Here is a 16,370-nt window from a genome sequence, read left to right on the forward strand (position 1 = left end):
ACATCTAAATTCGATATCTGTAGGCCCAACGGGCTACATGAATGCTGAAACAATTTACCTGTACAAGGTGGCCCAGATGTCTTGTGATCCCCATTTAAATTCTCTAAAACTTAAATGTTTAAAGGCTTATTTAAAACATGAATTAATATGGAAAGGGTAAAACACATGTTAAAACCCAATTGATTGGAGATCACAATACATCTGGACCACCCTGTACAGTAAAGAAAAACACTGGAATTTCACTTCAAACACATTCCTGCGGAGGGAGCTGGTAGGAACATTGGGTTGCTCGGTCAATGGCCAGGGTCAACGGCGGCGTGGTGTATTCCGCAAATATGCCCGACTGTGAGGGCGGGCACAAGCCGGCGTGAGTAGGTTAAACGTTGAGTTTTATAAGGGCACCACGGGGTGACCAGCCCCTCCCCACCCAGCCCCACCCTCCCCACCCAGCCCCTCCTCACCCAGCCCCACCCTTCCCTCCCAGCCCCTCCCTGCACGACGGACGGACACAATAATCCCCTGTGGGCTGGTGTAACCACTAGGTTCCTACCAGTATTAGGACTCCCGTATCCTGAAGTAAATGTTTCCACATTTCCACCTCCACGATCACCAATCGCCAGGCCCGATTTGGTGAACCCCCGTGCAGGTAAAGGTGATAGCCAGAACTCGCCCCCCCCGCCCCCCAGGTGTGTTCGGACTAATCCCAGGTACGAACGCTCACGGGCGGAATCAGGGTGTTGCCATGTGGAGCGGTGACACAATGATTAGCGCGCTGTGCTTTCAAACCCAACGACCCGAGTTTGAGTCTCGACCTCGGCTTGCATCTGTGGCGAGTAACATCTGAACCGGTCTTGAACGCACGCTTTACCAACCCACACTGACCAGCACGGTGAAGTATGGTCAAGTAATCCCCATGACCGGAACGGCAGCCCTTTCCTTCATCGAGTAGCTGCAAATCACGACTGTCATCGTTAAGATGGGTAAGTGGCGGCGGCGATTCGCGGGTTGCGGTCGACTGTTCAACTTCGTCCAACGTTGCCGTACACGTGCAAGTTGGCCAGCCGATGCACGAGGTGCGGACGCTTCATTGACATGCGAGCCTGTTCCCTTAATCTTTAGCCGTTAAGTTAAACACCTGGTACTGTGCGGGAGATGGGAGTGAAGCCTAAAATGGAACCTTATTCCTTATTTGGTGTCGTGTTACTGGAGGAAATCGATTCTAAACCATCGCAGCATGGCCCAGAGTTTGGGCAGAGTTTGAACCCGGACAATGCAAAGCAGCGACGTCCAATTCGCACTTACGTTGACGTCCAAACACGATTAACTTTTATTTGAAACATCCAAACCTTAGCACCAAAATACACGGGAAGCTCAACTGGTGCACGTGGCGGTCTGGCGCGCCTTCTCTCCGCCCAGCACCGCACACTTCTCTAGAGCGCCGCCCAGGGTCCGGACTCCGTGTTGTCATTATTCCAGTGTGAATCCAGACCGTTTATAATCGGGGAAAAAATATTTTTTCGTAAACGCTTCGGGTGCCTTATTGGCACTGGTACTATCCAAATGATGAGCCACTCTTTGTTGAACTATCCTGTGGCCAGGTCGCTTTTTAAATCCTTTATATTAAGTTCACTTGCTTGCGCGCTTACGACCGTGCAAATCTTTCGGTCGTTTTTTAACCCACTTCCCGTGATCCAATCGAGCTGACATTTTCCACAGACTCATTGTGCGTGACAATTAATTTTCGTGAAAATTTTTTTCCTAAATTTTACACTTTTTAGGAATTTTTTTTTATATTTAATTACCAATTGCTTAATGGTGGCAGGCAATCTGACCCATAGGTGGCAGCCATCTCAAGCCAGAGGACGAGAGGACTCTAGCCGCCACGCATATAAAGGATTTATAGTGAAAAACTTTGTTTTTACGGGTTAATTTTTTATAAAGCGAATACCTCAGTGGGCGCTGTCTGGTTTAGTTGCATGTGTTTGGGTGATTTTTGTCGATTTAAAGCTTTCGTGACTGCGGGGATTCATATTCTTGGTTCTTTCGGTAAAGTCACGTAGACGGGAAATAATACAAATAAAACCGCCACTTTTTTCAAATTTTCTTGCTGTGGTTTTCACACCTGATGACGATTGCTTGTGTTGTAATCGAAACGTCGTGAGAATTGATTATTTTTATTTCATTATTTCCCTTCTACGCGACTTTACCGAAATAACCAATAATTTGGGCGATTTGTTTACCTATCTTGTACTTTACACTCCATCGTGTTTTCGTAGCGGTGTAACGTTCTTCCCCGCCCCTACTGGACATGTGAATAAAAGCGTTATCGCTCATTGGATTCCTCCAGTACAAATATTTTTTATTCTCATGGTACATTTAGTTATGGTTATATTTTGAAACCAAATTTTAATCTAAGGTACCCACATTTTATTTTTGTATTTGATCCCAGATCTCACTTCTAACAGATACTGTGTCTCAATGGACTCTCAACTGGCTGTAAAATAAATACAGTGACATTAATGTACTTATCTCTTGTGGTCTGGATCATGTTTTAAGAATGTGACTTAACCTTCCAACTATTAGTAAAAAAACAAATGCACATTCCAGGCAAACGTCCCTCAAACTCAACAATGTACAAGTTTTTATTTCATTTCACAGCAGACAATCTAAAATATGTGAAATATGATACAGAAGATGGGAGTATGCTAGATACAAACCGGACAAAAGCAAACTTAAAATAAAAATAAAATAAAACAGCACATGCAGAACGCCGAGACATCACAGCACGAGACAAAGCGGTGGCTTAACAACATAGCTATATATATAATGACAATGATACAATAATTATAATATTGCGTCCGTTCCCGAAACCCACTCTGCCGTGTCCTTGTTCGTAAAGACTGAAATAAACGTGTTCAACATTACAAGTTGCCTTCCAAGGCGGTCTAACTTCAGTTCTTTATGTTATTGCAAAGATCAATTGTTCATAAATATTGACCGTCCTGCCAGACACCACCATCACCGCCGCCGCCGCCGCCACTGCATTACGCATCGAAAGGGACAAGACGTCGGAAGCGGTGGATATCGGGGGGCAATGTTTGGACCACGCACGGAATTTCTGTAAACATGGAGAGATTATTTAGAGGAGTGAGCAAGCGAGCGCTGGGTGGGTTAAACCCCGAAAGGTCGTTCATTCACCAAAACGTACGGTACCATGACGTGGCTCCTGTCAACCAACATAAATTGGATTTAAAAGGAGCGCTTTTGAAAATAGCTCAACATTTTAAAGCAAAAGTTATAATGAACTATGAACAGCCGAAACATGCCGTTTGTTATGGAACTCTTAAATATAGAATTATTGCCTTAAATTTTCAGTTACGTTATTTATAAAGGTGAGTTTTTACGTGCACAGGAACTAAACAGGCCATGATATAAACCCATAACAGTATTGCAACAGTTTCCAGGACCTCGTCAAAGCCACAAATCAAAACCTTTTACTGTAAGAAAAATGAACGACGTGTGGACAATGTTTACGATTCTCAAGAACTGGTAAATACAACACAGCCTTCTCCCACAACCCCAGGCTCGAGTAGAATTGTTATTCCAAGAACCCAACAGCTTTAAGCAAATCTTTAAATTTGTTTAAGCTGGCATCAGCAGTGGGCAATCAATCGTATAAGTTTGCATTCACTTAAATTTCCTTCCATTTGGCGATGGAGAATACCAGATTCTGAACAACTCTTTGCTCAGTTTGACATGTAGGCTTTCGCAACCAATATTATTCATAATAGTTTTTTTTGGGTCAGATCGCGTAAGTACGTGTTGTTAACCCACCACCACCCGAAACAGCCAACCAGTAAGCTGTGTCACGTAAACAACACTTGCTAATTAGTTACTAGTTCAGCCCACCGGTGTATTGGAGAGTAGATCCACATTTACAATTTGAGGACGACATTTCTTCTAGCAAAATCCCCCGATGACGCTGAATGTAATTGCCAGCGAAACGTCGTACTCAAATTGTAAATGTAGCGGTTTTACTCTCCAACACACCGGTGTGGGCTGAACTAGTAACTAATTGGCACATTGTTTACGTGAAAAACCTTACTGGTTGGCAGTGTCGGATGGTGGCAGATTAACGACATATTTATACCTACGCGATCTATCCCGAAAAAAAAACCCCTCATTATGAACTCTTTGCTCCCGGCAATTAAAAAGCCCCACGACGGAGACACAAACACCACAACGGGTCAAAAAGGTGCACACACCCCCACTACCGCACCAGGACCTTTTTTTAAAGTGGCAGCCGCGACGCGCCCCTCGAGCGGATGAAGCCATTACCCCCAACGAAAAAGAAACTGCCCGCAGTATCTGCTGACCAGTTCAACTTGACTAGTCGATGGCACAACGACGCAGCACGCTGAATCAAAAAGGGGGATCTCGACAGTGCAACTTTGCAGACCTTGGGTCAAAGCTTTCGGGACGATATCTTGCTGGGCGCTCTCATGGGCTTCATTAAATCGGTGGCAATGTCACCGTTCACTCATTCTTACTACCGTATATCCAAAAGTCCAAAAAACAACAATGCCTTCTCAGTTACAGCAATAATAAGAATAATAATGTCCAAGTTCTTATTTACAAGCAAGTCGTGCGCGCTGTTTCACTAAGACTTCTGCCCAGCGGCTGAGGTCAAGTCTGGCGTGCATTCCGGCTTCAGGATCTGATAGGTGATCAGGTATTCCGGGTACGCCTGAGGACAGTAAACACACGGCGGCAGCAGCAGTACACAGTGTTAACAATGCCGCTGATAAAGCGTATCAAGCTTAACACGTCGGCTTTTGCGGCCAATATTATCCACAAGAGGTTTTTGGGTTAGATCACGTAAATATTGTAGGTTTACTCTCCAACAAACCAGTGTGCTGAACGAGTAACGAAGTGGTATCTTTTGTTTACGTGACAAACCTTACTAATTGGCTGTCAGCTCGTGGCGGTTTCAACGAAACATTTAGATTTACGCGATCTAACCCAAAAACCTCTATTATGGATAAGGCGTATCAAGTCCACACTAATAATCACACAGCAGTGCTAAAGCAGTTAATTTGGAAAATGTACACCTAAAACAATTTGCCCTTAATTTTCAACACTGGAGAAGTGGTTCACGCAATGAGCTATATAAAAGCAGCGATCCAAATGTTATTCTTGTAACACCAACCGGAAAAAGTACAGTTAAACAAAGCCCATAACCGACACGGCATCCAACATGAGTAGCACTTTAAAATTATGTATTCTTTGGGTATTTCGCTAAAGCCATGTAGATAGAAAAAATAATAACAATATCACGATGTTTCGATCGCAACACATGCAATCGTCATCAGGCTTGTGAGAGATTACCATGTCAATGTCAGAAATGTGCTTGTAAATGTAAGCTCGGAGAGAACTCGGAAAGAGCCCTCGCCACATGGAGGTGGAAAATGATGGCAAGCCGCCATTTACTAACACAGCTAACGATGGCTGTGTTAGTTAATGTCCTCAGAAAGTCGCCCAGCAAGGCTTGATAGTTCAAGGGTTAAAAAGCTCGTGTTTAGAGATATGGCGGCGAGTGCGCCATCTTCATATAATAACGTCCTTCCAATGATTGCTCAGTTTGTACCCATCTTCTCGGTTGAAATTGTGTCTGTTAATATATCTGGATGGCTTTATGTAACGAATCTTTGCTGATAGCCAGTGGGTTTGCAGAGTACCTTTATCTTGGCAAAACCAATTTTCGTGTGCCCACCGCGTTACAATAATGATCAGCCACGGCTGAGGTATTGGTCCTACCGTGTTTCAGATCTGCCTTACATTGATATGCTAATCTCTCACAATACAATGGCCACCCCCACAGCTTCATTTCTGAGTTACATTCACTAACACAGCCACCGTTAGCTGTGCTAGTAAATGGCGGCTTGCCATCCTTTTCCACCTCCATGTGGCGATGGCTCTTTCCTAGCTCTCTCCAAGCTTACATTTACAAGCGTCTCTAAACCTTTGTAAACAGCTGTTTGATTGGGGTAGAGACCTATCCCACATTAACATTTGCTTCCCTGCCCATCTCTAACCTTCATAAACAGCCTGCCTCAGCAGCTTTCCCCCTCTTTTTTCACCTATGACGATTGCTTGTGTTGGAATCGAAACGTCGTGATATTGTTATTTTTAAAATTATTTTTTCTATCTACGTGGCTTTACCGAAAGACCCAAAAAATATGAATTCCTGCAGTTACGAAAGCTTAAAGTCAAGATTGAAAATTATGGTGATGCATGCCATTAAAGCACTTTAGTGACTACTCTTACACATTTTAACGCATCAATGTGGTACACGTCTCTGCCAACTGACCGGTCTCAGAATGACGACGACGGCACAGCACACCTGATCGTCATGTTTGTTCAAGTTGCATTACCACTTAAAACTCATGCTGGACAGCCCAGGGCAAGGCATCCTCAGTGCAGATGTACAAGGGCCCTTGTGTGTTTTTTTATTGTTGCATCTTTCTATTAATCGATTTTGGTGCAACAACCTGCGGTGGATTCACAGGAGGGGGGCTGCCGATTATTCCGCCACGAGTTGCTGGGGCTGTGATGGTGGCTCAGTCGCCGACGCGTTAGAATGAAGCAGGAAGAGGTGGAGATGGCTCACCTGCTCGCCGCGGTAGATGACGTACTCAGCGAAGGCCAGGCCGTTTACACTCGGCCGTCCAATCACGGAATGGTGTCCTGGCGGCGAGTGCGCCATCTTCATAGCGCTGAACTGCAGGAAGGATTTGCCGAGCGTCACGCGGCAGAACAGCATTTGCCTGCGGGGGGGGGGGAGCAGAGAAGAGGGGTGAACAATTACATAGCAAACAACAGCGAGGCCGAGGTTTGGAGCAGGAAACGAACCAATGGCACGTGTTGACATACAGCTCTTTATATTCACATAAGAGCCCTTCGTCAATCAACCTGACTTTCATGGTGAAGACGGGAAGCATAGACGTGGGAGAGGCCAAGAACATGAATATATGTTTCTCCACTGCCCTCTACTGCCCATCATGTAGTTGCACCTCAAGTCCTTGGCAGGGCCATGTATACACAATTATCAACACTTTGGCGTAGTCTAGATTTATAAAATGATGCTAATGTCGGGAGCTAACGTCAACAATCGAGATAAGAGATGGTGTTCGTGTGAGGGCTGTCCAAGGTTTGACAGTTCAAGGGTTAAAAAGCTCGTGTTTAGAGATATGGCTAGTTCTACAGTAATGGCTGCTATTAGAGGTTACAGCAAGGACTTAACTTCAAGACAGGGCTTCCCAACCAAGTCCCTCGGGGTCAGGGACTCTCTGTTTGGGACCCATATTTAACAAAATAAATCTTTGCAGCACATCATATTTTGCCACAATACTGCTCTACTCAACAACAATTCACTGAAAATGTACAGCTTTTTGTCAATCCACTGATGGTCTCCCTGCACCTTTCGTTGATGTATGTTGAACTTCTTTTGCACCGTACGTAGCCAACCGTGTCGTTTGTCCATACTTCACCACTGATGTTAAGCCGTGGCTGTGAATGTTAACTCGGGTTGTCGGTTTGAGAGTGCAGTGCGCTAACCACTGCACCACTGCTCCATGCCATTACACCCTTCACCGTTCTGATTCACTTTTTATTCCTATTACGTTCCGATGATGTACGCAACGGGAATAAAAACTAAAATAACTTTATCGATACCGAGGCTCGCACAAGACCATGCGGGAGGGCGTGGCACAGTTTGGCACCAGCTATCGTAGAGTCCGGTCGTGTCTTGACAGTAATTTGCAGCGAGTACAAGGTCTTTAAAAACAACGGGGCTACGACTCTAAATAAAATTAACGCTGAACCACTTGCGCGTTCCAAGACTCGGTGGTGAACAGGACACCCACCCTGCAACTCGCAGATGTCTCGGAACAGGAAAGGGTTAAAATGATCAAGGCAGCAGTGGCAGCTCTCCTCCAACAAAGGTGGAACCCATACTTACCATCGTGAAATCTACGCTCATCCGGTATGAACCTGAGGCTGTGTGTGAAATCCACTCGGCTTAGGACAGCACAATGGAGATTCTCATCTGCAGCCTCGGTGGACTGTCTCTACCAACTGAGGTCTGTCCGGTCATCCATGACAATTGGTGATTTTAAGATCAGACTAAAAACATTTATTTTCTCTTCTGCTCTCTGCATTTAGTTTATTTTATTTCACAGTATATTTAGTAACTTAAACTAAACAATTTGTTTTATGTTAATGGACAAGGCCTACTGAGCTAAATAGCTCTTGTTCAAAAGTGACCAGACCACAAATGACAGCTCAACGAAATGGCTCATCATGCAAACATTTATAGAAGCCAAATACTCCAAATGCACTGATTCTAAATGAGGGAAAATCCAGACGACCCCGCGAAAAATCCACGCAGACTAAATATACAGGCGCCAGGGATCGGGATCGAACCTACGGCCTCCTGCATACCAGGCGAGGTAGTTAACATCTCACCACCGTGGTATTCATGCCATTCGTGCTTCTGTCTCAGTTTTGAATATCGGGGGGGGGGGGGCGGCGGAGGTGGCATTATGAATCTTGAATCGATTGACCGACCGATTTTACCAACATGTGTGGATTTTTTTCTGGTTTCGTTCCATAGTCGATCCCCATTACCTTTGGCAGATGTAGCAGGAGCGATCCTTGTGCACGGGGCAGCCCGTGCCTCCGCCGATCCCATACACGTATTGGTTGCTCTTTGATGAGTTCTCCGCAAAGTAGATTCCGGCGCCAAACATACCGCCGATGTAGGCGTGCCTCTCGTCAAAACCCTTGTTGATGATGGCGTTGATGAAGGGGGAGCCTATGGCAAGCGCACGCAGTGGAGAAAAGAGAGTTTGGGGAACAAGGGGATGGCAAAGTGGAATCAAATGTCCCCCAATGCTCTGAGCAGTGCTCAATTGTCACAATTAGTTAAAGGCGATTGACAACGCATTAAGACTTCAAAGTCCCTTTGCTTTCCGGGGTCCGTACCCGGTGATATAAATTTGGCATTCATTGTGATGAGGATCTGTCTAAACCAGCCAAATGTTTTTGACTTCCTACTCCTTACACCTACTCGAGAGCAATGATGTTGATATTACATTGACTATTATTTAAAATAAAAAAATCATCTATTTTAAATTCAAGGTTTAATATTAATAACGACCAAGTTGGGCAGAGCAGATAAACAGATGACCTTCTCTTTATTATCATTAAGACCCTGCTCCTACTGATGCAGGAACATAGGGGGCACAGCTGCCGTGCCAAATTCTAGACAGCGAGAGGTTCAAGACAAATAAAGCCGCTTTTTCCGGTATCCCTTACTTGGCCTCTTGTATTTTTTATACAATTATTTTTAACCCGACTGGAAATTGGTGTACGAAGAGGGACTACATGACTGGGGGGGCATCGCGACGTCTGACCGTGGAACAGCATGCGCTCGTTGTGGTGGTTGTGGTTCTCCTCGGTCACTTCCTTCCGGCGGTGCGTGTAGCGCTCCCACAGCTTCTTGTTGCGCACCTTCTGGATCTGAGCACGTGGAATGGGGACAAAGCAGTGGGGTCACCAAGAGAACACATTAGGGACCATTCAACATTCAGTACCCACGGGGTCAAGAAGCCATCATGGCTAATGCCACCGCCGCTGACGCCACCCCATATGCCATTTCATTTCTTCCGGTAGATCCTGCAAATTATTCAAAGTCAACCCCCAACCTGGAAGGTCTGCCTTTACAGACCATCTCCATGGTCATGATAATGACCACCATCTGGCTTCAGGAGTTTTCCTCGATCACTGACCTCTGCGTGCCACTGCAATGCTGCCTCAGTAACCTGCGCTCCTCCACCCTGCACACGTGTCCCACCCGTGTGTCCCACCCGTCAACAACCACAGACTTCCTCAACCACCCCTTCCCCCAGACTACTTGGATTTTATTCCGAACTTTGAAGTTTGCTGTTTACTGTTCTAACTTTTTTTTATTCTATTAAGGCTAAATAAGTTTATAGTAATTCCCTTTGTCAACATAACTATTGTCCCAAGTGTACAACCAATACTCTAAGGAGCAGGGAAGCAAAGAAGAATTATGTATGCTTTACTAAAAATATATAGTGTATATTTTTTAAACCATTCTGCTGAGAATCAACTTTTCAAATAATTATATGAGGTGAAGGAAATATTGGAAGAGAATACCCTCTTGTACACTCTAAAAAAAATCTTAAGTAGCTAAATTATGCCTTAGATCTTTAATTAATGATGCCCTAGATCTTTTGTTTATTTTTCCCCATTAAGTATTAATGTGGGGACTTCTGCTGCTGCTGCTGCCACTGCTGCTGCCGTGTCTGCCTCCGCACCTTAATGACGTTGTATCTGTTGAAGACTCCGCCAGCCTGTCCGCCATCCTTGTGCTCCCGGATGGTGCTTTGCATCTGAATTACCCAAGAGAGGATTAAAGAACACAGCTCTTGTCACCCACCACACGTATCATCCCCTATGCAAATAACATTTACAGCGATGATAGCATTATTAACGGTGACATTACCAGTGATCGCATTGTCAATAGTTGTATCAGTTGCTGCAGCACTATCTATCTGGTGTAGTGCTACCAGCAGCACACATTATAATGAGTGATAATTATCAGTGGCTGTACTTCCGTTAACAGCTGCACTATTAGCATTACCATTCTCCGTAGCTGCAATGTTACCACCCGCATGACTACATGTGAAGCCCTTGCATTATCCAGTGCTGGATGAAGGCCTGCCCATGCCTCAAGTCGTAGTGGGGATTATTTGACCACGCCGGTCAGAGCAGGTTAGGTTAAGGTGGTTAGCACAGAAGTAGAGTACAATAGATTTTGCTGCGCTGCCCTCTGCTGCCCACAGAGTAATCCCGTAACCTTATGACAAACGTTTTGTGGATGGGGGTCACCCATCCAATCACTATCCAAGCTCAACTTTGCTTATTTTCCGAGATTGGAAATCGGGCACATTCTGGGCGATTTTGTAACTGATGACTGCATTTCCACTATCCGTGGCTGCAAACAGCGGGATCGTCTGCAGCTGTTTTGCACACAGCAGTGCCGGAGTCACCTCACCTCATCCTCCACACTCTGGTACTCCTTATCGTCGGGCGGCAGGTCGATGAGCAGCGTGCCCTGTGCCGTCGTGTGATAAGACAGATAGGGGTTCGCTCCAGGGTACGCCAACCCACCTGCAAAACGCACAGCGCACAAATCCCCCGGTTAACCCGAGAGAATTGCAGGGCAATGTGCCGTTAGCGAGCGCCTGTTCAAACCGGCAAGGTGCACAAGAGGGCGGCGTATGGCTGAAACCATGCCTGGCTGCCTTTGTCTCCCCAGTGCTGATGTTCACACACCGCACAAGTTACTCATTTATGGCTGAATTGACACCACTATTAGAACACAATTTTAATTTATATTGTGTCAAGATGCAACCGCATCTCAAGCCACAGCTTTCGTTAAGTTGCTATTCACTATACCATACGCAAAATCGGACAAAAATAGAAAAATGTTATCTGAGAGAGGTAGCAAGTCATTGACAGGAAATCAATCCCCAGTTACCAGAATCTTAGCAGTGTGAAAGCCACTGCTTACCCAGAAATGTGCGCACACACACACGAAATATCAAGCAAGCTACGACGGTTAGGACTACCACACAGTGAATCTGGCACTGCATTAATGCGGCAGGCTTATGGATATGCATGATTGACTGGGGAAAGGGGGGGAAGAGGGGGGTGGGGAAAAAAGGGGGGTGAGAGCAGCCAAGGTTTCGTCCTTTGAGTGTTTTTCAGGATTAGTCAAAATCACTCGCGGTCTTGAAAACTATTCACGCGGTGGCACCGCAGAGATGGGGTCTGCCAAGGCCAGGGATGCACACGGAAACACCAAGGAACCCACGGGCATACTCCACAATCAATTCTGTGACTGAGGAGAGGCATTTTATCGATACCATTCGTTGAAGACGCCCCAGAAATCTTATTTAGAAGGTCTTATCATTTGTAAATCTCACTCTGCACTTAGCAGAGCAGCTAAGGGCGTGCTTTTCTGTAATTGCAAAGGAGCTGCGTCAGTTTGGCACGGCTTCCTGGTACACGTGCACGCGCGGCATAACGAGAAGTCACCTTGCTGCGCTCCAAGGAGCCTCTCGACGCCCTTGATGAGCTTGTGGCGGTGTCCGTAGGCGTTGATGCCGATCTCCTTGAGCTCCTCGTGGCCCATGTCCGCGAGGACGTCCAGGGTGATCTAAACACGCCGCGCGCGCACAATACACGCGCCGGCGTTCAGGCGAGCTTTTGTTTGCATTGGCAGATGGCGCATGGAAGGAATAAAACGTTAATGAGAAATCATGCATACGCATGGTCTTGGGAAGTACTTAATTAGCAGTACGGAAGCAGACGGGGAACTTGCAAACTGTATTTTTTGTTCTGGTTTGTGTCCATGGGTTATAGGAAACACTTTACTCAATTTGGTAGCTTTTCAGCAAGGCAAGTTCCCAAAAGCACACACTATTCTATACTATTGGTTGGCTCATTAAATCATGTTAATTCGTTATATTGTTTGCCCCATTACAGAAAGGCAGAGCTAATGAATAAACACTTTCCACCTTAGTTGGAAAGCATAAAACAACACGTAATTCGCTGTAAATGAACAACTGCCAGCCTTGACGTACGAGTCGGTACCATGAGTCACCAACAAATAAAATGGAAGAAATGAAAAGCACGAAAGGAAGCGTGGAGAGATAGGTGCTCAGAATTGCACTGACAGTAAGAGGAGCAACTAGAATCAAGCAACAAACACAAATCATTCGAGTGACTGTCAAAACATGTAGGGAGGGGGGGGTGTTGGGGAGGACATATTGCCGGAAGGGATAATGGCTGATGGATGAAGCTGCTGATGGAACGGCAGCCAAAGGTGAGAACGTGCCAAGGAAGATGACCCCCTGTGGACATGCGAGTAATGAGATCGGATATTGGCGCAGGAGTGAGATGGATTATGGTATTGTAGGACCATGAGGGAAGGTGACAGTGTAATGATGATGCCTTCAGTTATCAGCTGAAATTATTATTTTAAAATCATTATGCTGTTTAACCTGGAAAGCCTCACTATGTCTCAAGAGTTGTTTTTATCAGGGTCCTGCCAACGTTTTGCAGTAGGAGGTGATGTTGTTGCTAGTGTGTATTCCCAATTGAGAAATTTTCATGGAATTGTTCAACACGAGTTTGTTTGGCCAATACATTGTATGTTTTTTTAGAGCTATGGGAGGAATCCGGAGAAACCTACGCAGAACAGGGGGATAACATACAAACTCAACACAGAGGCGAGTCGGGAATTGAAGCAAGGCTGTTTCTTGCTGCGAGGCATGTGTGTTACACCACTGTGTTGCCACCCTGCTGCCCTGAAACATCCTAGATGATGATGAAATATGACACTACTCGTTTGTGTGGAGCCATGCCAACAATACCTGCTCTTTCTCAAAGATGTCGCGGAGGTGGTCGAGTCCCAGACCTTTCAGGAACATGTTAATGTTCATGTCCAAACCTGGAACTACATAAAACAAAACGCATGTCTTACTGGTAACACACAGCGACTGCTGGAGACACGATTACCATACCATTTTAAAAAAATCTCCTTTCCGAAGTCCATTCTTCTGTGAACATGTCAAGATATTTTTTGCTTTTCAAAGTAACAAAAACGCCAGAATTATATCAACTTGTAAATCACTGTACAAGTTAACTGAAGCAGAAATCTGATACATGTATTGTTATCAAAACTAGTACACTGGAAGCATATCAACTCCTCTGTGATTATTAGGCATTCAACAATCAATTGAAATCGATCTTATGCTCACGATGCATACATGATCTTACGTGAAAATTAACAATTTATCGATATAAAATGCAAATAATATGCTAATGTCACATTTTGGCAAATCGAACAAAATAAGACAAAACAAAAAAGAATACAAATGACAAAAACCTAATCAATTGTCAAATTGAATCGTTCCATGCCTAGTAATTAATTTTCAACCCGCCCACCACCCCCCACCCGCACCCCCACCGCCCCCCCTCACTTTCAAAGTCGGCCGAGCGGTCTGGCTTGTCGGCGGGGCCCGTTGCCCCATCGGCCGCCGACACCCCGCAAGCGCCCAGCAGTGTGCCGTCTCCCGCTGCCCCGATGGCGCCGGCCGGCACCGGCGATGGAGCCACGCCGCAGGCCCCTGTCAGGCTGTCCATGCTGCTGGCGGCGGAGAGGGATGCCGGCGTGGAGGACGGGGAGGCCAAGAGCGGCACGCCACCACCCACTCCGCTCGCCGAAGCTCCACTCGGGACAGGAGACGGTGCCAGCGAGGCCAGGGCTGCCGTGGGACCCAGAGCCAGAGCGGCGGTGGCGGCAGCAGAGGTGGCAGCTATGGTCGGGATGCTGGGGGGCTTGTGGGTGACAGGCAGGGCTTCGGGTGGCATGGCGTCTATCAGCAGTGCTCGCACGTCGTCCGCCTGCAGCAAAGAAGCGCAAACGTGATTTGCAGCAAGTTCCAAGTCATGTTGAAACTTCTACACACCTATGGGATGTTTTGATAATTAAATGGAGTTGTCGCTTCATATGGGAGGAAACCAAGAGTAGTTTGGAGACAAACACACACTTATGTACAACAATGAAAAGTCCGCAAAAATGGGTTCACAAATTCACTCGCTATGCTGCCAGCTCTTGGCCAACTAGCAGCCCAGTGGGCCCAGTGGGCTTGGGACTTTAGATATCTGTGTAATCCACCAACCTATTCCTTCATAGCATTGGGCTCCAGGCATACGCCACTATGTGCTGCAGGAGAGAAGTGAACCGTAGCATTGAAAGGATGCCAACGATGTTGGGGAGGCCCTTCATCGAGCAGTGAATAATAGCCGAGGATAAATTAATCTCGATATGCCTTGCCCACTAATGGGATGATTATAGAGACACTGGCCTCGTGCCAATTATGCGAAGAGCAATGCGACCTCACTTTAAAAGATTGCAACCAGTGGTCATTGTTATGACACTTACAAATGTCTTGCCACACCCAGCACACACCATTAGGCATATTAGACCTAGCCCATCATGATATTGAAGTTTGACGTATAGCTGAAACAGACTAGAATACATGGACCGTGCCGTGCTAGTTTACATGTTTGGCACGTGCGGCAGCGCTTTCCCCGCTGCATCAAGGGCAAGTTCTTGAAGAAACAAGAATGTCATCCAACATGGAGCCCTGCCAATCCACTGGCGGTGCAGAATGGGTGAGGGTGTATGTGAGCGAGCGGATTGATCACAGTGGGTGTGCTATAGGGGAAAATAAGCAAACAAGGGAATGGGGCAAGAAAGCGAGTGAGCAATGGAGCGATTGTGCTTACGAGGGAATGGGCAAACACCCAAACGACGGGGCAAACGCTTGCAAGGAGGAGGTGGGCGCCAAAGTCACGAAAGGATGAGGTGCTTGTGTGGACGAGAGAGCAATCGGACAAACCAAATGTTGGATGATTGTGCATACACAAGGGTTTTGGGCAATCGAGCGAATGAAGAGGAAGAAGTGGGCAAGTGAGCAAGGAGCCAGGGGTTGAGCTTGCAGGCATTACGCACGGTGGCGAGGTCGAGCGGTGTCTGCCCCTCCTGGTTTTTCATGCTGGGGTCGGCTCCGTGCGCAAGCAGGAGAGCGCACAGCTGTGTGCGCCCTTTCTGCGCCGCCTCGTGCAGAGGCGTGAATGCCCATTTGTCCGTGGCGTTCACGCACGCGCTGTACTTGATGAGCAGTGCTGCGATGTCTACGTGCTGCATGAAAAACAAGGACGACACCACCAGCGTCACTAAAGATGATGCGACAATGTGAAATGGGACTTGATTAACATCATCATCATTCATTGTTTATAAAGCATTGGCAGCATCATCATCAATCATGATCAATCAATTTCTCAAGGTCCTCAAGCCATCGGCAATCTCTTCACGATCCCGTGATGTAATTGTGTCTAAAACTTTCAAACTAAATAATGTAAAGACTCAACCAAATAAACTACCCAGCTTCTGTCTTGTAGATACATGTCTAGGCATTGTGGCATGGGTCGTTTCTGACATACCCCATAGGAGGCTGCATTGTGCAGAGGGATGAGCCCGCCTTTGTCCTGTGCGTTGACGTCTGCCCCGTGCTCCAGGAGGTACTCCGCCACTTCCAGGTTATTGTACCCGGCTGGTGGGGGGGAGGAAGGTGGAGGATAACAGTGGACAAACACGCGATAATTAAAATGCAAGCAGAAAAACAAAGCCACAGGTCTCATGTTGC

At 46.3% G+C, this 16,370-nt stretch overlaps 1 protein-coding gene across 2 annotated transcripts in view; it reads right to left on the reverse strand.

Moving 5' to 3' along the window:
- Positions 1 to 3,852: 3,852 nt before the first annotated feature.
- Positions 3,853 to 16,370, reverse strand: part of TNKS2 (tankyrase 2) — a 36,338-nt gene continuing 23,820 nt past the window's right edge. For both annotated transcript variants that reach the window (XM_078599186.1, XM_078599185.1), the window contains 11 exons: positions 16,168 to 16,277; positions 15,677 to 15,865; positions 14,139 to 14,562; positions 13,530 to 13,612; positions 12,190 to 12,310; positions 11,144 to 11,259; positions 10,404 to 10,478; positions 9,477 to 9,582; positions 8,689 to 8,875; positions 6,671 to 6,827; positions 3,853 to 4,747 (listed from right to left, as the gene is read on the reverse strand). In XM_078599186.1, coding sequence (XP_078455312.1) covers positions 4,661 to 4,747; positions 6,671 to 6,827; positions 8,689 to 8,875; positions 9,477 to 9,582; positions 10,404 to 10,478; positions 11,144 to 11,259; positions 12,190 to 12,310; positions 13,530 to 13,612; positions 14,139 to 14,562; positions 15,677 to 15,865; positions 16,168 to 16,277 — 1,655 coding nt within the window. In that variant the 3' untranslated portion in view covers positions 3,853 to 4,660. The remainder of the gene's footprint in view (positions 4,748 to 6,670; positions 6,828 to 8,688; positions 8,876 to 9,476; positions 9,583 to 10,403; positions 10,479 to 11,143; positions 11,260 to 12,189; positions 12,311 to 13,529; positions 13,613 to 14,138; positions 14,563 to 15,676; positions 15,866 to 16,167; positions 16,278 to 16,370) is intronic.

This window comes from Lampetra planeri, chromosome 12 (assembly GCF_965212315.1).
Source record: "Lampetra planeri chromosome 12, kcLamPlan1.2.h2, whole genome shotgun sequence".
In the NCBI taxonomy this organism is placed as follows: Eukaryota; Metazoa; Chordata; class Hyperoartia; order Petromyzontiformes; family Petromyzontidae; genus Lampetra; species Lampetra planeri.